This window comes from Danio rerio, chromosome 12 (genome assembly GCF_049306965.1).
Source record: "Danio rerio strain Tuebingen ecotype United States chromosome 12, GRCz12tu, whole genome shotgun sequence".
In the NCBI taxonomy this organism is placed as follows: Eukaryota; Metazoa; Chordata; class Actinopteri; order Cypriniformes; family Danionidae; genus Danio; species Danio rerio.
The window spans coordinates 3,217,501-3,242,377 of record NC_133187.1 but is presented as its reverse complement, the minus strand read 5'-3'; the positions used below and the strand labels follow the sequence as shown (position 1 = coordinate 3,242,377).

The 24,877-nt window shown below is 37.7% G+C and overlaps 2 protein-coding genes across 5 annotated transcripts in view; both read right to left on the bottom strand.

Annotated features, from left to right (window-relative positions):
• Window positions 1–24,877, bottom strand: part of frmpd2 (FERM and PDZ domain containing 2) — a 423,788-nt gene that overhangs the window by 108,926 nt on the left and 289,985 nt on the right. The window lies entirely within an intron of this gene.
• Window positions 1–24,877, bottom strand: part of mms19 (MMS19 homolog, cytosolic iron-sulfur assembly component) — a 46,438-nt gene that overhangs the window by 5,587 nt on the left and 15,974 nt on the right. For all 4 annotated transcript variants that reach the window (XM_005155991.5, XM_073917725.1, XM_073917726.1 and 1 more), the window contains 17 exons: window positions 23,267–23,405; window positions 21,731–21,885; window positions 20,301–20,379; window positions 19,821–19,946; window positions 17,490–17,571; window positions 17,315–17,412; window positions 14,808–14,930; window positions 14,393–14,560; window positions 11,244–11,328; window positions 10,645–10,747; window positions 7,813–7,887; window positions 4,536–4,662; window positions 4,285–4,391; window positions 3,976–4,032; window positions 3,701–3,887; window positions 1,243–1,325; window positions 1,004–1,168 (listed from right to left, as the gene is read on the bottom strand). In XM_005155991.5, coding sequence (XP_005156048.1) covers window positions 1,004–1,168; window positions 1,243–1,325; window positions 3,701–3,887; window positions 3,976–4,032; window positions 4,285–4,391; window positions 4,536–4,662; window positions 7,813–7,887; window positions 10,645–10,747; window positions 11,244–11,328; window positions 14,393–14,560; window positions 14,808–14,930; window positions 17,315–17,412; window positions 17,490–17,571; window positions 19,821–19,946; window positions 20,301–20,379; window positions 21,731–21,885; window positions 23,267–23,405 — 1,959 coding nt within the window. The remainder of the gene's footprint in view (window positions 1–1,003; window positions 1,169–1,242; window positions 1,326–3,700; window positions 3,888–3,975; window positions 4,033–4,284; window positions 4,392–4,535; window positions 4,663–7,812; window positions 7,888–10,644; window positions 10,748–11,243; window positions 11,329–14,392; window positions 14,561–14,807; window positions 14,931–17,314; window positions 17,413–17,489; window positions 17,572–19,820; window positions 19,947–20,300; window positions 20,380–21,730; window positions 21,886–23,266; window positions 23,406–24,877) is intronic.

The following is a 24,877-nucleotide window of genomic DNA, read 5'->3' as shown; positions in this document are numbered from 1 at the left end:
ACGGCACCAAATTGTTGGAAATGTGTGGTTTCAGTATCTATCCGGGTCACGACACCAAATTTGTGATTTCAGTCTCTATCTGGGTCACGGCACCAAATTTGTGGTTTCAGTCTCTATCCGGGTCACGGCACCAAATTGTTGGAAATTTGTGGTTTCAGTCTCTATCCGGGTCACGGCACCAAATTGTTGGAAATTTGTGGTTTCAGTATCTATCCGGGTCATGGCACCAAATTGTTGGAAATTTGTGGTTTCAGTATCCATCCAGGTCACGGCACCAAATTGTTGGAAATTTGTGGTTTCAGTCTCTATCCGGGTCACGGCACCAAATTGTTGGAAATTTGTGGTTTCAGTATCTATCCGGGTCATGGCACCAAATTGTTGGAAATTTGTGGTTTCAGTATCCATCCAGGTCACGGCACCAAATTGTTGGAAATTTGTGGTTTCAGTATCTATCCGGTTGAAGGCACCAAATTTGTGATTTCAGTCTCTATCTCGGTCACGGCACCAAATTGTTAAGAGATTTGTGATTTCAGTCTCTATCCGGGTCACGGCACCAAACTGTTGGAAATTCGTGATTTTAGTCTGTACCGGGTCACGGCACCAAATTGTTGGAAATTTGCGATTTTAGTCTCTATCCGGGTCACGGCACCAAATTGTTGAGAGATTTGTTATTTCAGTCTCTATCCGTATCACAGCACCAAATTGTTGGAGATCTGTGGTTTCAGTCTGTACCAGGTCACGGCACCAAATTGTTGAAGATTTGTGATTTCAGTCTGTACCAGGTCACAGCACCGAGTTGTAGTAAATTTGCCATTTCAGTCTATATCCGGGTCACGGCACCAAATTGTTGTAAATTTGTGATTTCAGTCTCTAGAGCAAATGCCATAAGCATGCATAAAATCTCATTCACATTGTAATTGACGCATGTCTTGGTTTTAAAGGTTCCATGACAGTCTTATGAACACCCCTATAGTAAAGTGTTACTCAAAATAAAATAAAGCACCATGGCAGGGCTGGTGGTGAGGGCGAGCAGACGAGTGAACAGGGCCTCCAGCTGAGTATTGAGAGCTGCAGGAGACTCCAGCAACACTGGCTGAAGACAGGAGAGTGTGGACAACTGAACACCCTGATCCACACACGACAGAGCCTCCAATAGCAGCGGCAGCAACTGCACACAACACACAAACACTTACACACCATCTGAAACACACATCTGAAAGCTTCTGAAGAAACCAAACTCACCGCAGGAAGCTCCGTCAATTGCACTTCTCTAGGTAGGTTATTGACGATGTGTGACAGCGCTTTCAAATAGCAAGACTTCTTTGCTGGAGAACAAAAGAATGGAAGTCAGACGTTTAAAATAGCCTGTGTGAAATCATAAATAAAGCCCCGTCCCCTACTCAATATACCGTTTCAGTTGGAAGCACATCAACATACTGAATTAAAAGTCTCTGCGACTTCCAGTTCATGCTGGCTTTCAACTTTATTTTATATTAAATACAGTGTTTTATGTTCATTACAGTTACTATTTATTAAAAACATACAGTAATATTGTGAAATATCGTTAGAATTTAAAACAAAAGATTTTTCTTTCAATATATTGTAACATTTTATTTATTCATGTGATCCTTAGTCCTTCGGAAAGTAAAAATATATATATGGCCCCCCTGAATTATTAGCCCCCAGTTTGTATTAGGAAAAATACTGGATTAATTAGGACGATAACTGGATTTATAAGGTAAATTAATGGATTTATTAGGATAATTACTGGATTTAAGCATAATTACTGGATTTATAAGGACAATTACTGGATTTATAAGGACAATTACTGGATTTAAGCATAATTACTGTATTATTAGGACAATTATAGAATTTATTAGGACAATTGCTGGATTTATTAGGACATTTACTGGATTTATAAGGACAATTACCGGATTTATAAGGACAATTACTGGTTTTATAAGGACAATTACTGGATTTAAGCATAATTACTGTATTATTAGGACAATTATAGAATTTATTAGGACAATTGCTGGATTTATAAGGACATTTACTGGATTTATAAGGACAATTACTGGATTTATAAGGTCAATTACTGGATTTAAGCATAATTACTGTATTATTAGGACAATTATAGAATTTATTAGGAAAATTGCTGAATTTATAAGCACATTTACTGGATTTATAAGGACAATTACTGGATTTATAAGGACATTTACTGGATTTATAAGGACAATTACTGGATAAGGTCAATTACTGGATTTAAGCATAATTACTGTATTATTAGGACAATTATAGAATTTATTAGGAAAATTGCTGAATTTATAAGCACATTTACTGGATTTATAAGGACAATTACTGGATTTATAAGGACAATTACTGGATTTAAGCATATTACTGTATTATTAGGACAATTATAGAATTTATTAGGACAATTATAGAATTTATTAGGACAATTGCTGAATTTATAAGGACATTTACTGGATTTATAAGGACAATTACTGGATTTATAAGGACAATTACTGGATTTAAGCATAATTACTGTATTATTAGGACAATTATAGAATTTATTAGGACAATTGCTGGATTTATAAGGACATTTACTGGATTTATAAGGACAATTACTGGATTTATAAGGTCAATTACTGGATTTAAGCATAATTACTGTATTATTAGGACAATTATAGAATTTATTAGGAAAATTGCTGAATTTATAAGCACATTTACTGGATTTATAAGGACAATTACTGGATTTATAAGGACAATTACTGGATTTAAGCATAATTACTGTATTATTAGGACAATTATAGAATTTATTAGGACAATTATAGAATTTATTAGGACAATTGCTGAATTTATAAGGACATTTACTGGATTTAGAAGGACAATTACTGGATTTATAAGGACAATTACTGGATTTAAGCATATTACTGTATTATTAGGGCAATTATAGAATTTATTACGGCAATTACTGGATTTATAAGGTCAATTATTGGATTTATAAGGTTTAGAGTAAAAGTTTTAATATTTACTCGTTCTATAAAGATCTGAGACAAAGCATTTCTTTCAAGATGTAAATATTGTCCTTTACAGCCTTTTTTATATAAATAAATAACTAAACAAAAAAGATTTATTAGCCATATAAACGCTTATCTGCTAAACAAAATACAGTTGAGGGCCAAAATACCAGCCGTCCTGTGAAATTTTTTCTTTTTCCAATATTTCTCAAGTGATTATGTTCTTGTAATATTTTTTCTCTAATGATAGTATTCAGCTGAAAGTGTAATTTAAAGGCTTAACGAGGGTAATTTGGCAAGTCATTGTATTAAGATGGTTTGTTCTGTAGACAAATCAAAAACAAATATTGCCTAAGGGGGTTAATAATATTGACTTCAAAACGATTACAAAATTACAAATTGCTTTTATTCTAGCTGAAATAAAACAAATAAGACTTTCTCCAGAAGAAAAGATATTATAGGAAATACTGTGAAAATTTCCTGAATCTGTTAAACATCATTTGGGAAATATAAAAAATAATAATAATTAAATAAAAAAATAAGTAAATAAAATAAAAAAAAATTTAAATCACAGGAGGGCGAATCATTTTGACTTTAATTGTATACTTAAAATGTACATGCAAATGAAAACAGGGTGTTTGAGTCATATTGGTAATGAGGACAGGAAGTGGTAATGGCGCTACCTTGCTCTGCCGAGTTGAAACCTTGAACCAGCTTGCTTGAGTTCTCAGTGAAAAAGCGCTGTCTGTACATGATGCGAACGTCAGCATGACAATCTCGATTGAGCACATCCGGCGAGTCGTTCATGAGGACACAGAAACCATCAGCCACCAGAGATCCCAACGCAGAGTCACTCAACAGAGAGAAGAGCTGAACACGCACACAACAGCCATCACACACACAAACATATCAAGAGAAAGACTGAAACAGCAGGACCATTACACAGAAAACACACTACCTTGTCGGTCAGGGCTGTTGACAGCGGATGGTACCGTAAGAGCAGAGCTTTGGCCACCTAAAAAAAAAACAATCATCAAAAAAATATTGCTTAATCATTTATTTTATAAATCATAATTTATTTAACCAATTTTATAGTGGCATAAGAGTTCCACCTGAGCTGGGAAATTCGAAATTAAAAGTCCCTGTGCATGTATACCCCATTGCACAGCGCTACATCATCACAGACCATAAACATCCCAAAGCCCTAGAAGGGTCAGTTCATTCTGAATGCTAAAAGCTGCTGGTCCAGTGATGTGGTGATTATTACCCAGATCAGCAGTGTGAAGGCCTGTGTTCTGTGCGTGGATGACGTTTCCTCCAGCTCCAGACTGACCCTCTTTAACACTCGGTCCAGCACTGCGTTCAGAGCCGCTCCTGAACACACACAGACAGATCGGGTAAATCAACTCCACGGCTCAAATACCTCATTTATTATTCCACTGGCGTACTGTACATCCACATAAAATTCAGGCCATGAGATTTGCAGAGATTACATGAGATCGATCGGTTTGTTTGTACCTGCCGGCCTCTTGTTGACCAGACCAGCGATGCATTTTGATGCAAAAGTGTAAGAAAACAGATGTGGAGATGTACAGCTCAGATCCTCCAGCTGCACCAGAAGCCGGTCCATGTCAGGAATCTCCACCTGTTGCGAAAATTACTAAATTTACATCTGGCATCATTTTTCTTTTGAAATCCATGAAATTTCACTGTCAACCCTGGGAGCTTGTATAGACAGGTGTACGCCTTTTCAAATCATGTCCAATCCACTGAATTGACCACAGGTGAACTCTAATGAAGCTGCTGAAACATCTCAAGAATGATCAGAGGACCTCACCTCCTCACTATTATCATTAATATTATTACTTCTACTTTTATTACCATTATTATTATTACTATCTTGACTTGTCCTTCTGTTATCTCCTCATTATTATTATTATTATTATTATTATAAATATGTCTACCACTGTCATTATTCAGGTTGCTGTCATTGTTGTTGTAGTAGTAATAGTAGAAGTCATTGTTGCAGTGGTGATTGTAGTAGTAGTTGTGGTTGTTGTCGTAGTTGTAGTAGTGGACATCATTGGGGTAGTAGTATTAGAATTAGTAGATGTAGTGATTGCAGTAGTCGTCGTCGTTGGTGTAGTAGCATCAGAAGTAGTAGATGTTGTCGATGTAGATGTTGTAGTAGCAGTAATTGTTGTAGTAATATCAGTAGTAGTAGTAGTGGTAGATGTTGTTGTAGTAATATCAGTAGTAGTAGTAGTGGTAGATGTTGTTGTAGTAATATCAGTAGTAGTAGTAGTGGTAGATGTTGTTGTAGTAATATCAGTAGTAGTAGTAGTGGTAGATGTTGTTGTAGTAGTATCAGTAGTAGTAGTAGTAGTGGTAGATGTTGTTGTAGTAGTATCAGTAGTAGTAGTCATTGTTGTAGTAGTATCAGTTGTTGTAGTATTAGTAGTAGTAGTAGTAGTCGTGGTTGTGGCTGTAGCAGCAGCAGCAGCAGTTGAAACATTAGTAATTGTAAAAAAAATTGTTTGTATGTGTTCCCATTTTGTGTACTTCTTGCATATTCTAATTAAAAAAAATAATAATAATAATAAATAATTTTTTTTAATAAATGATCAGTGGAAACTGAATGTACCTGAGCTCAATTTAGAGCTTCACGCCAAAAGCTGTGAACACTGATGTACATGTGATTTCTCATGTGATTTTATTTTTAATAAATTTGCAACAATTTAAAAAACTCTTTTTTTCCACATTGTCATTATGGGGGATTGTGTGTAGAATGTTGAGGAAATAAATCAATTTAAACCATTTTGGAAAAGCTGTAACATAAAAAAACGTGGAAAAAGTGAAGCGCTATGAATACTTTCAGGAAGCACAGTACTGAAGCCAAATCTTTCCCTCTATCCTGTCTAGTCTTCCAGTTCCTGCTGCTCAAAAACATCCCCACAGCATGATGCCAACACCACCATGCTTCACTGTAGGGATGGTATTAGCCTGGTGATGAGCGCTGCCTGGTTATCTCCAAACGTAAGGCCTGGCATTCACTCCAAAGAGTTCAATTTTAGTCTGATCAGAGCAGAGAGTTTAGTTTCCTATGGTCTGAGGTAGGGCTGCACGATACATAGTTTCAGCATCGAAATGCCATATTTATTCATTGTAAAGTTAATTGTTGGTAATTATTAGAACAAGTTTATCTTATCAACAATTTATTTGTTTTATAACATGTTTATTTTTTTAATCCACTCACGGGGTTAGTGTTTAGCTGTTTTTATATTTTTACAATTTTGTGACAAGATATTTCCTTCTGTTTTGTAATTGTTGTAATAAAAATAGTTTGTAGTTGTTGAATAAAAAGTTAAGTTACTTATTTTGACACTTGTGTTAATTCCTAAATGTGTTAATAAAGTGTCATCTTTGCATTCACCAAATGAGCTCACCTTTATCACAGTAAAAACAACATTTAGTATTAATATCATAACATATTAGATGCTTGATTTATCTGAATTGACAGTTAAGTCATATTTTTTTATAAACAACCCAAAAGAAACTATAAAAATGTTTGTTCAGTGTTTTTACTTATTAATTTTTTATATTCTATAAAAATGCTTAAAAAATTACCCAAATTATTATAGAATTATTTATTATTAAATTTTTGAGCAGTTCAAAACTCCTGATTCTGAATTTCTAAATATCGCAATATATATCGCAGGAAAAAAAAAATATCGCAATGTCAATTTCTTCCCAATATCGTGCAGCCCTAGTCTGAGAGTCCTCTAGATGCCTTTTGGCAAACTCCAGACGGGGAGTGTCTTCCGTCTGGCCCCTCTACCATACAGGCCTGATTGGTGGATTGCTGCACAGATGGTTGTCCTTCTGTAAGGTTCTCCTCTCTTCACAGAAGAACGCTGGAGCTCAGACAGAGTGACCATCAGGTTATTGATCACCTCCCTGACTAAGGCCCTTCTCCCCCGATCACTCAGCTTAGATGGCCGGCCAGCTCTAGGAAGAGTTCTGGTGGTTCCAAACATCTTCCACTTATTGATGATGGAGGCCGCTGTGCTCACTGGAATGTTTCTGTAACCTTCCCCAGCCTTGTGCCTCCAGACAATCCCGTCTCTGAGGCCTACAGACAATTCCTTTGTCTTCATCATTGGTTTGTGCTTTGACATGCAGCTTTTTTATTTGTAATAAATTTGCAACAATTTCAAAAACTCTTTTTTTCCACATTGTCATTAAGGGGGATTGTGTGTAGAATGTTCAGGAAATAAATGAAGCCATTACATATTGGAATAAGGCTAGAACATAAACAAATGTGAAAAAAGTGAAGCGCTATCAATACTTTCCGGATTCACTGCATGTTTTCACAGTAGACTTCTGGGCCAAAGAATAAAGACTAAAAGTTTTAAATTAAAACAATATATATTGAATATGCATATCATACATGTACATACATACAGTCATACATGTCTTTAAAAAAATAATAATAATAATATCGATTGGCCTTTAGTTTGATTATATAAATCTCTAATTCTAAAAGCAAAATATTAACAAAAAGAATGAGGAAAAAAGTAAAGATGTAAAAATGTTATGAAGAGCAATAATCCATAAATCAACTTTTTGCATTGCTATTGCTGACTGACCCACCCAAAACACACTTTAACTTGCAGTTTGATTTCCTTCAAACTATACAGTTTTACAAGTATGAACATAAAAAATATGAATGAATATAAGAAAATAAACCTGAGCTGTACTTGAATATTCTGATTAGGGCTTTGATGTAACTTACACTGCGTGGAAGAGAGCAAACGCAGGCCATCAGTAAACACACCAGCTGAGACGGCCCCCGGGAGTCTGCCTGACTCTGTAAGAAAACAAGACACAATCTAACACTGCATTCAATTACAGACAAAAGCTCCACATGCAAATAGAAGGTAACCTAGTGACTGATGAGCTAAGAGATATTTAGGTTAGACAAACCTTCATTGATTGAGATGTAATGGCTTAGAGGTGCAGTATGTAGGATTGAATCCCTAGTGGCTGAACTAGGTATTGCAGTCCAAATTTAACATATCGGAAAGGGATTTTTTTCCTCCGACCCCTCCTTCGACCCTTACAGTCCTCGATATGTTACCAAGTACAGAAAAACTACACACAGCAGACATTTAGTCCTTAATTAGGTTTAAAACAACACAAAATATAGCCTACAGTCAGTGAAAACCTCTGATCTGTGTCTGTAATCTTCAGCAGCACATGAAGCCTCTGTTAGAGAGTCACTCCATCATTCCCAGTTCATATAAGTCCAAAAGGTGATGATAAAAACTAAAACAAGCAGTTTGTTCACGTTTGCTGAAGAAATAACGTGCTCCTTTTTTCCCGCTTCTCCTTTGTTTTTTCGTGTGTCACTCTCGCGTTTTTTTAGTGTCTGACAGGATCGGGTTTCAAAAGCACGTCAATAATCAAGCGCACGTTATTACCATCAGCTCAAGAAGTTTGTTATTTCAAATATAGACGCGCGGCGAGCGCAAGCAAGAAAGCGAAACTGCTTACGCTTCAGACTGGCTCGTAAACAAATATGAGGCACAGGGTAGATTCTGCTCTACTCCATGGCTTTGTGGCTGTTCATCAAGATGACGACAAGGTTTGTTTGAGCCCGGGTCGACCGTGGCTCGTTATTATATGTATATATATTTACGCTGTAAAAGATCTCTCAGCTGTGTATTTTTAAACATGGCGGGTCTTTTGTTTTCATTCTGGCTTGTTGCGCAAGCGAATGACGTACCTTCGCATCTAGCTCCGCCTTTTGGTACCCTTTTTCAAGTTTGGTACCCTTTCGAAAGGGTACCGAAAAAGTGGTACAGTACAGTTCAGTTCGCCTTTTGACAGTGGAAACGGCCATAAAAGCATACCAAACCGAACCGTACCACTCAGTGGAAACGGGTCATTACACTGTGAGCTGCTAATCTAATGTTGACTTTTTTTGTTTTGTTTTAACACATTATAATATTTTCTTAACAATTTTTTTCTGTGATTTTATTTCTTTTTATATTTTATTCTTGTTTATGTAAAGCACTTTGAATTCCCATCGTGCATTAAATGTGCTATATAAACAACACCGCCTTGCCTTGTAATATCTGTATTATTTACCAATTAAAAACCACCTCATGTGGATTTTTATAACTCTAAATCTATTTCCGAGGCTGCTACTCTCATCTGTAGGTCACATTTTCGTCCACGTCTACATACAGCAGCCTTAATGATTGAAATGAAACATCCTGTTATCTCCACTAGGGCAACACTGGGGTGCTGATATATAATTGGGTAAACTGGCAGTGGCCTGTTTTTAGAGACCAAAACAATGACGGACATATAGACATAGAACGCATGTTTTTGAAAGAAGGATAACAGACTTTAACATTGTTTTTATTAGATAAACAAGTATATTCACTTGCAAACATGTTATTTTTGTGCTTTAGACTAGGGTTGTAACGGTATGAATTTTTCACGGTATGATAATCGTCTAAAACAATACCACGGTTTGACGGTTTCGCGGTATACGGTATGTTACAAATTTTACAAAATAATAGAACAGTGAAGCAAATTTGACTTTTTCCAAATAATATATTTTAGTTACTATAAACAACACCACTTACAATGAACAAATAAAAATAAGAAAATAATAAATAATGTGTCAAAGTCCAAATAAAGTCCAAATAAACATGGTGCAAATCCTCAGTAAAAAATAGATATAAATATTTACTATACTATAAATAGTTACATAACGAAACTAGATTCAATATGGAACATCCTTAGGTTTTATGTGCCAGCATGGAAATGGTTGTCTGTGGATATGGATGTCTGCAATGCAGACAAACAGCTGCATCTTCATTTGCGTCTTTTGAAAAGACCAAGAGCAGCAGTTCATCTTTGCTGTGTCACTGTTTTGTCATGTTTCTGTGCTGCTGTGCATGCAAAAGTACTTAGTATGAGAATTATTTCATGCAAAACTTTTTTTTTTGCGTTTTATTTAGCCGCGCATAAATGTATGCCTTTCTCTCATTCCGTGTTGTTCAAAAAGCTTGGTCCACAAACAAAAGCGAAACCTATGCTTATTGGTTGTGATATAGCGAGTTTGAACCAATCTGGGCATGGAGGAGGGACAATGCATCAATGTATCGTGTCTGATTTGTCCGGAGACACAGTGACGAGCGTTTCTTTGTCAAATCAGCGTTGTCAAATGTTGATGACGTAACCGCACTGATTCCGGAGCCTCTGAAAGTCCGCGAATGTTATGTGATACAGCACTGGAAAGCTGAGATTCTCTTCTTTATGCCAATCTTTGAATTGTATGAATCGGATCAGCGGATCAAAAGTTATTAAACATTTAAGAGCAATACTTATTTTTAGCGGTGGGCGGCTGTCTCGGTCTTTAAGGGTTAAAACCGTTGATATGCAATTGTTCATGGTATGATAATCGTGCACGTTCAAATCGTGGTAAACCGTCATACCGGTATATTGTTACAACCCTACTTTAGACCAGTCATGCAGTACATGCAGCACCCTCCACAACCAGATTGGTAAACTTAATCCTGCTGGTTCACAATGACTGATTTGGTCTCACCTGAAGTGGCTGGATTTGTGAAGGGAAGGCATTTTCTGGCAGAAAGGATGTGTCTCCATCCAGAAACAAAGAAACTGCCTGGGCCGCCATACGAGAAGCCGATCTGTTAAACAATATGGCTTGTATTTGAACATTTGATTAGGATGTCACAATAATTAATATATGGACTGCACAATATACAGCACATGGACATGAGCGCAATCATTTTTGATGATGCAATATATATCGCCCATACGTAAAAACCAATTGTAGCAACATTATAGCTGACTGTGCAACATCTCTATCTGTATTGAAGGACGACCAGCCTTTGTTACTCTTGCACTTTTTTGTTAACATTTATTATTATTTATTTGTTTAGGATATGCGTTTTCACATTCTGATTCCAATGTCTGATTATTAAAACAGTTAAAATGACTAATTTATTGATATATTTTTAAGAATGACATGCATGTTCTATTATGTGTTAAGAAAAAAATATTACAGGAAATACTGTGAACAATTCCGTAATCTGTTAAACATCATTTGGAAAATATTTTTAAAAGACAAGAAAATTCAGTGGAGGGCGAATAATTTTGACTTCAACTGTTAGTGTGACTCACTCTGGTTTTAGAGCGGCACAGGCTGTGCTGATCACAGGGACGATAGCAGACAGAACGGCTTCATCTGTGAGTGGACTGATGTGACCTGCAGAATAAAGCCACAGTTACAGATACACAACACAAACCAGCAACAATGGGCTAGTGGATGTATGGAATTTCAGTGGGATTAATAAAGAAATCAACCAAATCATTTACTGGCACTATAAAGTCTAATGCCTGCTGCTAAATTATAGTCATTTTGTGTGTTTTTCACCAAACCAGTGACATCATTTGTGAATTTGGCAATCAAAGATTTAAAACCCTGTAATTTTCTAAGCAATTTAGGAGTTTTGATCAGGATTGAGGTTGATTAACCAGTTTAGCTCTAGGGTAATTCGGCGTGAATTTGGCCTTCCGATTTAAAAAGCTTCCCATACCCACATGCAGAGGTGTTAATACAAAAGTTTGGTATCATTTGAAAGGAAACCCTTTAAAATTTCATAAAACACAGTTGAAATTGAAAACAATTGTTGTATATATTGTCTGTGTTATAATAAACACACAAAAAAGGCCTACCTATTTTTAAATTCTCCCCATACCCTCATAAAGTATAATAAATGCAATATCTCAATGTAATTTTACAGAAAACCCTTTCAAATTACAAAAAGAACTGCTGAAAGTGATAAATATTAATATATATGTTGTCTGTCCTATGATGAACCACCTCAACACAACTCGCTTTAAGGTTTTTTAGTTCTAAAGCCTGATTTAGAAAGTATATAACTCAGGCCCTGTATGCCTCATTTTTATGAATATTAATAGAATCTGGCCCGCTATACAAAAATGAATGTAATTCAATAAATAACCACTGGCTGTCGCTATTACATGCCTTGAATTAGGCAGCAGTTCCTGTTATGAAGTAAAACGAACCAAACAAACTGAAAGAAACATAATTGATAATCACGTTTTGGCGAGCCATGGCACAAGCAAGAAAAAGGAAAATCAACAGTGAGTGCAGGAAATTTCAGTCACGATGGGGCAAAGAATATTTCTTCACAGAGGTCAGTGGAATATGTGCCTGTTTAATTTGCCAGGAATCAGTTGCAGTAATGCAGGAAAATAATATTAAAAGACATTATAAAATAAAACACCAGGGGCCTCATGTATCAATGCTGCGTACGCACAAAAACTTTGCGTACGCCAGGTTTCACGCTCAGAATCGCTCACGTTTGGATTTACTAACAATGAACTGAACGTGGGAATGTGCGCAGCTCCACAGCAGCTTTCTGGCAGGCGTACGCACATTTTTTGTGCGTGTGTGTTTTATTTCCATTGGCGACTCCTAGAGGCAGTTGTGTTAAATTCTTCTCTACAAAGTGTCTGAGCCTTGCAATGGCAGCTGTATGAGACGGGTTCATATAGTAGGTATGTAAGATTTCCATACCATACAGTTGAGCAGCTAAACATTAAAGCACAATTTGCAGCAGTCGCCTGTTTTCCCAATGTAATCTGAGCGATCTACCGCACGCACATTGCTATAAAGACACTATCTGAAGATGAATTTGCATGCGTGAATCAGAAACATTTCCATTCAATGAATGTGCAAATAAAATATGATGCACAAACTTATTGATGATTCCTACTTGTCTTTCTCTTGATAAATAGTTGGCAAAATCTGATATGTAGCGGGGAAAAAAAGAAAGAATTTATCAGACGCTGGATTCGAGCCGAGTTCATGCTCGAACATGTCAGTACATAATCACATGCTTCTTATGAGGTGCGCTACTGAGACTGCTATGGGTACTGCAACATTTTTCAGTTATAAACCACACTATTTCTTTTTTAAATGCACTCAGTGCGATGTTCAGACCCAACTGTGTTAACCGTATCAGCTAAACTCTGCCACTCTATTTTTTTTCTTTTGTTGTTAATTCCGGAGAACAAACTTGCAAATAACACCGCTTTTCTCCGGTCTACCTCCGAAAGCAGCACCTCCAATTCACATTCTGTTCAAAGTTTCTCTTTTTGCTTGATTTTGCCATTGCTTTTTTGTTGGGTTTTTCCATTAGCATAGTCATTAGCATATTCATACGGGGGAGGAGGCAGGGAGGGGTTTTGTGCTCGTGCATGTTGCGCTCAGTTTCACGTTCATTCAGATGTACAAAAGAATATGCGTGAGATTCGGCGTACGCAGTGTTTCATACATCTGAAATTTTTTCTGCGTACGCACATTTACAGCTTTGTGCGTACGCAATGTTTTAGTAAGATTTCCACGCAAGTCTTCGTACATGAGGCCCCAGGCCTTCAGCTCTTACACTGGTGCCGAACGAGATCAAAAAGTAAAACAAATAGCAGCTGCCCTATCAGCTCAACAACAGCAGTTTTTTTCATGCTAATAAAGTGCAAGAAAATTCTATGCTGGCTAGTTATGATGTAGCCCAGCTAATCGCACAGCACAGGAAACCTTTCTCTGAAGGAGAATTTATAAAGGATGAGTGTTGCAAGTGTAATTTGCCCAAAGAAGATTCAAGATTTTAAAAACAAAAGTCTTTCTAGAAACACAGCTGGACGATGAATTAAAATAACAAATTAAAACTATTCCATAACACACACACACACACACACACACACACAAACACATAAACATATACACACACACATATATATATGCGCGTGTCTGTGTAATATATGGCCCGGGACAACTTGATTTTTTTTTTGCATCTGGCCCTCAGCCCAAAAAGTTTGGACACCCCTGGTCTAGAGTATCCTGTCACAAAATGCGTGAAATTCCTACATGACGGTAATAGTTTGATTGTAGTGTTTACATGTCTGAGCTGGACGTCATTAATGCCACAAAAGCAGGAATACTCCACATCTTAATCTGATATCTGTTTAGTTCCATTATGACTTTAGTCGGATTAAGGTAATTAAAAACCGCAGTTTACATGGTAGACTGTTAATCAGAGTATTGTCTTAATCATATTAAAATCAGGGAGCATTGGCGTCCATATAAACATACTCAAAGTTGGGGGATGAATTATTAAACTGATTATTGTGAAAACCTCAATATTTCATATCCATTGTCATATTTCACTAGTTTTGCATTCAGCTTGCAATCAGCCGGTGCACACATTTTTCCAACAGGGTCACAAATAATGCCAAACACTGACCGGAGTCTTTACTCTGCAGCGCCGCCTGTAAAGTCAGCCCTAGGAGTCGCGGGATGATGATGTCATGGAAGAATTGGCCAATCGCCTCATTATCGCGAGCATGCACTGCTATCCTCTGCAAACTGATGCACACGGCGATCACTTCCTCCACAGAGAAACCGCAGCAGCCTGAGTAATGAACAGCATTTCAGGATTACACCAGAGACATAAATACTGAAATACTATATAAAAAAAGAAAATACTATAGTAAAATACATGGGATACTTTTATTATGGCATGACAGTTCATCAGAAGGGTTTGAGCTGGCTTATTGAAAATTAAAAAGTGCTTGTGCATATACCGTATTGACGTTCTGTTTATTGCGTTATTTATCATGTAGTATTTCAGAAACGTGAAGCTTTGTAGTATTGTGTACCTGTGTGGGCTGATGTCAGCACCTGGAGAAGAACCGGAGAGCTCTCCTGCACCACGCTGGGCTGAGAGGATACTGACGCTAAAGCTGCAACACACCGCCGACGTACTGCACCACTACACTCATCTGTAAAGAAGAGTACAGCAACATCACATATTAAAGAGCTACAATTTTACGTCCAAGTTTAAAATACGTCTTTTGTGTATCCAGAAAGTGTCAGGTCAAAGCATCCATCAGATCATTTAATATGCCATGCTGAAAATGTCAATATTTGGGTCAGAGGGAGCAGATTTTGCTCCTGTGCCTTTAAAGAGCCATGAAACCCCTCGTTTCAGCAGGGTGTTTTCACACCTCTACTTTGGAAAAAGTCAGAAAAGTGGGCGTGTCCAGCTCTGTTTAGGGGGGAGTGTCGGAGGAACTAAAGTGGGATGGTGTGGGAGTGTCTATTTGGGCGCGCTGAATTTCAGAGTCAAAATACACACACAGCGGACAATGTGATTGTGTTTACATGGACATCTGTCGTCGAATTATTTGCCAAATTATTAAATGTTGGACTTTAACTGCAGTTTGGCTCTTTCATTCAGGGAATTCATTCATGTCCCTCACGACAAACGAGATATTTGATTCGAGGAACTGCTCTAAGCGTGTATTTTTCATGCAATGTTTGATACCGCACGGCGAATGAGAGAAAAAAAAAACTCAGCATTTCCCGGAAACTTAGATGCACACGGCAGGTAGCGTCAGAAAGCCGCGTGTGTTATTCGGGTCATAAAATGCGGTGAAAACCCTACACGAGTTTAAAGTTTGTTTGTGGTGCTAACATGTTTACACTCGGTGCAATAGTTTGTTCGATACGAACAAACTGAATAAACAAAGAGCACTGGTCGCTCACTTACCACATCTGCAGAGACAGGACAATCACCAGCAACTAGAGCCGCGTCTTTATTAAGAGGAGACTACAAGCGAATCTGGATCTCAGCGTTTGCAGATGAGAACAGCATTAGACAGCTCTCAGGTAAACAATAATCCTCCTTATGCTGAGTTCACACCAGATGCGGAACGCGCGGATAAATCGCGCTATTCGCGCGTAAATTGCCGCGTGAACATTTGAGTTTACTCGCTTTATTCGGGCGTTAAATCCGCTTCAATCGCGTGTCAAATTCACTTCAGAACAGACGCGGATTCGCGTGATGGGCAGGGCTTCTGTCTACCCGGTGACTCTAGCTTCATAGCTAAATGGCTACCATGGATTTTATGAAGAAAATAACAGTGTTTATGTGCTTTATAAAGGCTGAAAAACAGCGTAGATACATTTAGGGTCCTGTATGAGTCCACTGCATCCTTTCAGAGCTCATAAACTCCTCCAGAAACTGAACCTGGATGATGGAGATTTTCAGCGGTGCCTCTGACTAAGCCAAGCCCAGTTTGATGACTTGTTGTCGGTGTCGCCTGGAGGATTTGCTCCGGGACACCATCAACAGGTTCTACGTCACAATCACGCCTCCACAATAGCAAGCTTCTGATTGGTTAACGCGGCACGAATGTCCGCTGAAGTTCAGATTTTCGAACTCTAAAAATTCGCTCTAAAGATTTGCTCTATATCTATATCGCTCTATATCGCTCTATTCGCACCGCGCCATTCGCATCATTCGCTCCGCGCCATTCACGCGTATTGCGTCGCAGGATGTCTATTCGCGCGTTTACATTGACTTAACATGTAAATCACTCGCGCTTGACGCGCGTTCCGCATCTGGTGTGAACACAGCATTAGACACGTAAGTTATTGTTGTCGAGCGTCGCGTACACTGTTAATTCACACGTGATCCAGCTGAGCTCTCACAGAGAGAAAATGAAAACAAAACTTAATGGCAGCAAACTATAAAAGCAACACTTCACGCTTGTTTTGCCAACACAAAGTGGCGTCTATGTCGTCTAAACACTGTGACAGTAATGAATATTAATGAAGTTGCACAATAGAGCGTGCTGATTGGTTTGAAGCAAGCTTTACTCATGCATTAATGCAGCAGGCTGTAAGACGTAATAAGACACACTCTGGCACAGACGTCCAGTCTGCACGCTGGAATACACGCTATTATCTCATGACCGTGACGCAGCTTCAAAAATTCGTTTCAAACCGGAAGTACGAATTTGCTTGAAATAACGCAAAAAACAACCAATTTACACTTTTTAGTGAAATATAGGTGTCCTAATAGTGTTTTTAGCAGTGTGGGACACATATAGGACTGTCAACAGCTCAACACATGTGTTTTGGTGTTTCGTGACCCTTTAAATAAAGAGCCACTCAAAGTCTTTTCCATGACCGTATGAACCCTGCATGTAATAAGCAGGATACAGTAAATCCAGGACGGTTGTTTTCACAGAATAAACCCCCCTCAGTCGTATTCAACATTGCTCTGCTTTACTTCACACTGTAAATAAGCCTGTCGGACTCTACTCTGCGAGAACAACCATCCTCGATGTACTTTATCCCAAACTTCTTAGAGTCCCACCTGACAGGATCTTTTCCTTCAGCTGAGGAATCATCCTGGAGACGAAGGCATGGGGATGCAGATGAGCCAGAGAGCCTGAACACTCCACCACTGCCAAACTGAGAGACAGAAAGGTCAGACTGGGGAAAACTGTGATGGAATAATGAGTGTAAACGTTGCTGAGACCCTGAACTACCTGACTTGAGCCTCCTCTTCTTCTAAAATGAGTCTGGTCAAATGATCAACAGCGTTTTCGACATCGGTCTGAGACAGCAAGCCTGTGAGGAGCAAGACAAGAGTGCCAGCAAGCATTGTGAACATGATATACAGTTAAAGTCAGAATTATTAGCCCTTCCGTATACATTTCACCAATTTCTGTTAATGGAAAGATTTCTTTGGCACATTCCTAAACATAATAGGTTTAATAACTCATTTCTATTGACTGATTTATTTTATCTTTGTCATGATGACAGCACGTAATATTTCACTAGATATTTTTAAGATACCTGTAATCAGCTTAAAGTGACATGTAAAGGCTTAATTAGGCAAGTCATTGTATAACAGTGGTTTATTCTGTAGGCCTTCGAGAAGAAAAAATGCTTAGTAGGGCTTATAATAATGACTCTAAAATGTTTAAAAAAAAATAATAATAAAATAAAAGCTGCTTTTCTTATAGCCGAAATAAAACAAATCAGACTTTCTCCACAAGAAAAAATATTATAGGAAATACTGTGAAAAATTCCAGACTCTGTTAAACAACAAAAAAAAAATTTATAATTTTTTATAAATGTATAAAAAAATAAACGTAAATTCACCGGGCGAATAATTTGCACTTTAACTGTATATAATATTTATTTACTTTATTTTTTAATTTATATACAATTATTGCTTTAATTTAATATCTTTACTGTCACCCCATATTTGGATCTCACACTTGAAAATGATAGGTGAAATATCCATATAATACAGTTTCTCAAGATAAGTTCAGGTTAAGAAATTTGTTTATTGAAAAACATCCTGGTTACGAGATGGTGACATTTAAGGGGTTAAACTAATTTTAGTTAGTAACATTGGCGACATTTATAACTTCTATTTGGTTGTTTTTATTATAAAAAATATATATATATTCTTGTTAGAATTTATATAGAATTGATACATATTTACATAAATAATAGTTTGTTTACATATTTACATATAGTAAACGTATATAGTTACATAGTATATTTACATAGTCTGTTACTAATAATAATCTTGCTGCACAGACAAGTAATAATAATAATAATAATAATAATAACAATAATAATAAGAAGAATTATTATACATACATAATTACATGTTTTTTTTTATTTTGCAACAAAATCTGAAATAATTAATTTTATAAACTTGATGTTTTAAACAATATAATTTTGTCCAACTATAGTGAAAACAAAATCATAAGAATAATTTGGATTTTATTTTGTTGATTTGGTCATTATAACACCCATATAATTAATTAAATACACACAAAAATGATCAGTATGCTTAATATAAAACAAAATAGGGCCCTTATACAAAGATTTAGGTCATTTCATAAAGATTTAGGTCATTGTTTTACAAAAGAAACAATCTCTGCCTGCTTCATTGTCACACAATCAAGTTCCTTCCTTCACAGAATTCAATTACAGCGCAAGGATTTACAGTCACGCCCGAAATGATTCACATCCCTGGCAAATTTTGACATAAAGTTACTTTTATTCAACCATCAATTTTTTTATTTATTTTTTTTTTTTTGCCGGAAATGACCCAGGCTTCATCCAAAATACATGACATGCAAGAGGCATCATTGTGGAACAAAAATATTTCTCAGCTTTTATTTACATTTGAACAAAACTTTAAATCAGTCGTGTTGACACAACACTGAAATTCGGTATGTATCAATACTGAAATTTAAAAAATGTCCATTTCCCGCTAACATTTAAGCGCTGTTAAGTGCGCTCTTAAACAGCGCTGATTAGCTATTGTGTTCACGTGCTCAACAGAATCGACTGTGATTGGCTGTTAAGACTATGAAACACACCACTGTATACTGAGTGTAACAACAGATACAGGGACACTGGAGCGTTTTAAAGCAGTGAAGATCAGTCAATTCATCAGTGGATCACTCGTATGTCAGCTTATAGACAAACCAGCTGATTGACGTGGCTTTAAAACGCTCCAGTGTCCCTGTATCTGCGGTTACACTCAGTATAAAGTGGTGTTTCATCTGTTGTTGCACTCGGTAAACAGTGGTGAGTTTGGTAACCTGATGACCTTCATGACCAATCACAGTCATTTCTGTTGCGCATGTGAACACAATGGCAAATCATCACTGTTTAAGAACGTGCTCAAATGTTAGCTGGAAAATTTCCATATCGAATGGTACAGAATTCCAGTATCATGACAACCCTAATACTCAATATCGCAAGATGTATTAGAAATGCCTTGACATTTACTTTTGAAAGCTTGTTGACTACATATATGACGATCAGAAATGTGTGCATGCGCTCACCTGGCTGCTGTGATAGTGCAGTGAGCACTCGTGTGGCTGTGACCTGCAGACCAGCGCTCGTCTCGCTTAATGCAGAAAACACCACAGTGCATAACGACTGCTGAAACGCAACCAACACACTCTCCTCTTCATGTGTGTGTGTGGATATACAGGAGACAGAGAGAAACACAACGACACCGCATGTTAAACAAACATTTATATCCTATATTTAGTGTGTTAGCCACGACCAAATACCTCAGACAGACCTAATCTGAGAATTGAACTCAAAACATATAGGAAGTGCATTTAAGATTTCACTTAAAGATTACGAGGGACAAACTAAACAAAATCAATATGGTTTGTTTTAAACAATATGATGTGCTTTCTCCTCACAAAATGAAGTGGATACTTTTATAAGGTAGTTTATGTAGGTGAATTGGGACGCAGCAGAAGTCTGTTGTGGTGGTGAATGTGTTATGAGCATGTGCTCCTCTCACATACCTCCATCTGCAGGCCGGCTGAGCGGAGTGGGCTGAACGAAACCCTGCAGAACCTCCAGAAGGGTGCGCCGCTGAGCACACTGCACACAGATCAACACACCATGTGTAAAGATACTAATATATAGTTGAAGTCAGAATTGTGATTTTTATTTTTGAATTATTTCCCAATCAATCATAGGCGTTTAACAACTTGCTTGACAATGCTCAAAAAGCAAGCGGGACAATATTTACATTTATTTATTTGCTATAAGTGCTCATGTTGTTCTGTGCATGTACCCGAGTTTTGTTTAATGCATTCAAAAAGAGTGCTTTCTTTGAGCAGGTCAAATTAAAGGTACAGTACATATATCTGACTGCTTGTTTAAAGGACCGAGTTTTATTGCAAATACGACATGATAACAGTAACCGAACCAAATCGTGAGACCAGGTTCACACTTCTATCGTATGCATATTTATTTTTCAATAAGGGTGTCACGATCCTCCAAATTCTCGATTCGATTACATTTTCGATTCTGAAGGCACGATTTGATTTTCGATTATGAATAATTAATTAATTAATGACCAATTAATTATTTGTAGCCTACCGTTTAAACTACCTGACCTGCATGGTCTGTTTTACCCATAACCAAATCATACAGTAAATGAATAAAGGCAAGACACACACATAATTACCACCTGTCAATCACTTTTTCTGCGGGACTCGTGAATAGGCAGTGATCTGTGTCGTTATAATGGCGTCGGTAAAAAAGACGCACAACCAACAGGAACCAGCCAACAGTATCTGAGGTGTTCGCTAAAATGACTAAGTACAAGTGAGTGAAAGATTGAAGCAGTCCTCTGACTGCCTGGACCTGCTGTCTCGAGCGCATGGCTGTGTGCGTCTGTGTCTGTTCGGTCACGTGATGTGTGTTTTCAGAGGTACAAACACAGACAGTGTAAACAGGGCCTGAGTGTGTACTTTTCGCGAGCGGATTTGCAGCAGGGGCGGGCGGAGGATTGCGATGCCGGTTTTGTCTATCGGACGAACCGTACGTAATACGTACATAGCAGAGCTTGCAAAACTGTGTTTTTTTTGTCGACAACACGAACATTGTCAACATAACTCACTGGAAATCCAAAATGCTTCCACACCGGCGACTTCATTGGAAGAGGAGAGGGTTTAAGCTCTGTCGACGGGTCTCCTGCGTCTACAGTTTAACAAGCACTTCAACAAGCCTGTTATTTTCCCGCTTGGTCAGCCAAGCTGACATGACATGGGGGCGTGGCATCATCGACGATTCTATTTTTTGATTCGATAATCGAAATTGAGCATAAATTTCGATCGATTTCGATTTTGACACCCCTATTTTTCAATGCAATTATTATTCTCCTCAAAATTAACTTAAGACTTGAGTAAATGTAAGCACTGAGCGTGTACGCACAAGACTGTACCTGTGTCCTGTTATTGTATTGGTCCAGCAAGGCAGGAATGACGGCCTGCGTCCCGATTAGACTGGCTCTATATGAGGCTCCGGCTGCGGCCTGCAAGAGTTTAGCGCTCGGCCACACCAGCTTCAGGTCCGGCTCACAGAGATGATGCTGGCAGTCTGACAGGAAGGGAGAGTTCATTTCGATCATCACTTAGTTGCTTTCATGTTGCAAACATAATGTTCGGTTAACCTTCTAAACACAAATGTTGTTTTGAATGAAACCTGTTAAGGCTGGTTTATACTTCTGCGTGGAGTGATCAGTGTGACCCACAGCGACTGTCTTGCACGTATTTGTGTCGCTCCACAATAACACTTCTGAAACACCAGGCTGGCAGCGGGTTATGTTCCTCTGTGTTGAGTTTCTCTGCTGGTGTTTTGATTTTTTTTCTGAATGCTACCTTAATGTAGAAGTAGCTAAAACTCACTCATTCAGAGGCGGGAACCGGCTGATGTGCAACAACTTTAATATTAAGGTACACACAAAACAGAAGTCTACATCTGGAGCTCCTTCACAGTAGTGATGGGTCGTTCATGAATGACTCGTTCATTTTGAACGAATCTTCAATATGACTCGGGAACTACGAGTCCTCTCAGGGAGTGATTCGTTCATCAAGTCTTCATCACATTGGCGGAAGCCAATCATACGCGTTTAGAGCCGGAAAAAGAATTGATCCGCTCACCTCTCGAGTTCTCTATCGGGTCTAAGTCACTCGTTCATCACGGGCCAATCATACGCGTTTAGAGCCGAAAAAGAATTGAATCGTTTATCTCTCGACTCCTCGGATTTGAGTCATTCTGTCACGTAAACAACGAACGATCATGGCTCCTATCGGCTCAGACTGTGTACATTGGTTAAGATTATATGTGACTGTCTGTGTATTTTGAATGAACCACTGACATTTGAAGACATGAAGAGGTGAGCTGAGCAAAGAGACGACAATACCAACATTGAATTATTATTTTCTCCTTCTCATATTCTGTTAATGACTTATTTGTCGTGTGATCAACCTTTTGGGCTAGTTGTAGATATTTTTGGAAGCAATTCATAACATTTTAATAATATTTTGGCAAATTGAACCAAATGAACGAAATGACTCGGAAAAAAGATTCGTTCATCTCGATGAACGAGAATCAAAGAGCCGAGTCAGTAAAATGATCCGAACTTCCCATCACTACTTCACAGGACTCCACACTAGTAAACAATTTTCATCGGGCTTGTGGCTCTTAGCACCGCCCATGCTCATCACCGTTCCCAAGTTGACCAATCATAGAGCTTGCTCTACATGCCGTTGTGATGAGTAGTTAAATTTTTTGAGAGGTGCACGTCAGCATTGGCGTAAGCCATGGCAAGAGATCTGCAACTATGCGAAAGCTTCGCCGGAGTATACGCGTGTGCTTGACGTAGAAGTATAAATCAGCCTTTATTTGTTGATTACTTCATAAATAAATTAATTGTATGTATATATACATACACACACGCACGCACACACACACACACCTTTAAGGACAAGGTTCAGAAAGACTTGCAGTGAATCCTCCGAGTCAGAATTAAGCACAGAACGGGATAGACAGGACACTAGTGAGCTCAGAGCCGAAAGACCAGCCGATTCCACCCTCTCACTGGCCGTCTGGAAAACCTACACACACAAAAATCTAATAAGCTAACGAATACAATCAATAGCTACATATATTAGAAATGCTTTGTAAAATAAATACAAAAAATAACTATTAATTACTATAAAAGACCCATTTTTCCCACAAAAAAAGGTATGTTTAAATCTGCAACACAAAAAGAAAACATTTAGCATTTTATCTTGGAAGTATTTACTTTCTTTTAGGTCCACAATTTTTTTAATATCATAACATATTACTATTTTTAAAGTAATATTATAGTAATAAATATATATATTTTAAATTCAATATTGCTTATCTTATTATCTAGTTCAAAAAACACAAAATATAACCAAGCTAAATATAACATGCCCATCTAAAAAAATAAATCTAAAGCAGTGTTCATGTCTCCACAATTCTCATTCTGATTTCATTCTCATTGTGCTTATGTTTAATCATTCAAATATTTGCACTAAAACACTAATATCAAAAATGACATATTAATGCAGGATTAATGCAGGTGAAGCTTCTTTATAGGCCACATTTTATGCAAACTATAGAAATGTTTTAACAGAAATCTTTGCAAAAGAAGTTTTAAATGAGCAGTAAGGAGTTACTATGCATTACTGCTTGACTAATATTCCCTAATTACCCATCATGCATGTAGTGTGTATGTTAACTAATGTTAAATTACATGTGCATTCTTTTGTTTTCCCCGAAATTATGACAGCTAACTCAACAATAACCAAAGGCTAGAGTTTAAAGGGGTTTTTTCACCCAAAAAATGAAAATGCTCATCATCGACATGCGGCGCTGATGTGTGTACCCTGATAGAAACCTATGATTAGAATTTAAAAATGCATGGCGCGTCGCTGAGCAGCGCTTCTGGTGTGTGACCCCCTTAAGCCATTCATTCATTCATTTTCCTTTGGCTTAGTCCCTTATTTATCAGGGATCGCCACAGCAGAGTGAACCGCCAACTATTCCAGCATATGCTGGAATGCATAGAATATTTACCCAGTGGATGCCCTTCCAGCTGCAACCAAGTACTGAGAAAACCCATACAGTCTTGAGGTCACACACTAAGGCCAATTTTGTTTACCCAATTTGCTTAAAATCGCATGGGTTTCCCCCACAGTTCAAACACATGTCAACACTGGGAGAACATGCTAACTCCACACAGAAATGCCAACTGACCCAGCCGGAACTCAAACTAATCAGACAGTGCTAATCACTGAGCCACCGTGCCACCTATTTCCAAGCCAACACAAAGGAAACACAGTCATTGACTTTCAAGTTTAGAATCACTTTGAGTGTGAGGAAATTATCTTTAATTTTTTGGGTGAACTGTCCCTTTAAGAGCTGCAGAATGGAACGCTTTGAGCATGTGTTTTGTATAATACGTTAATGGATCTTCATAGAAACGCACTCTAGTCATTTGAAGTTCAAAATCTTGGCATAAAGTGGTGGGAAAAAATGATGTAGAGAGCTAAATCGA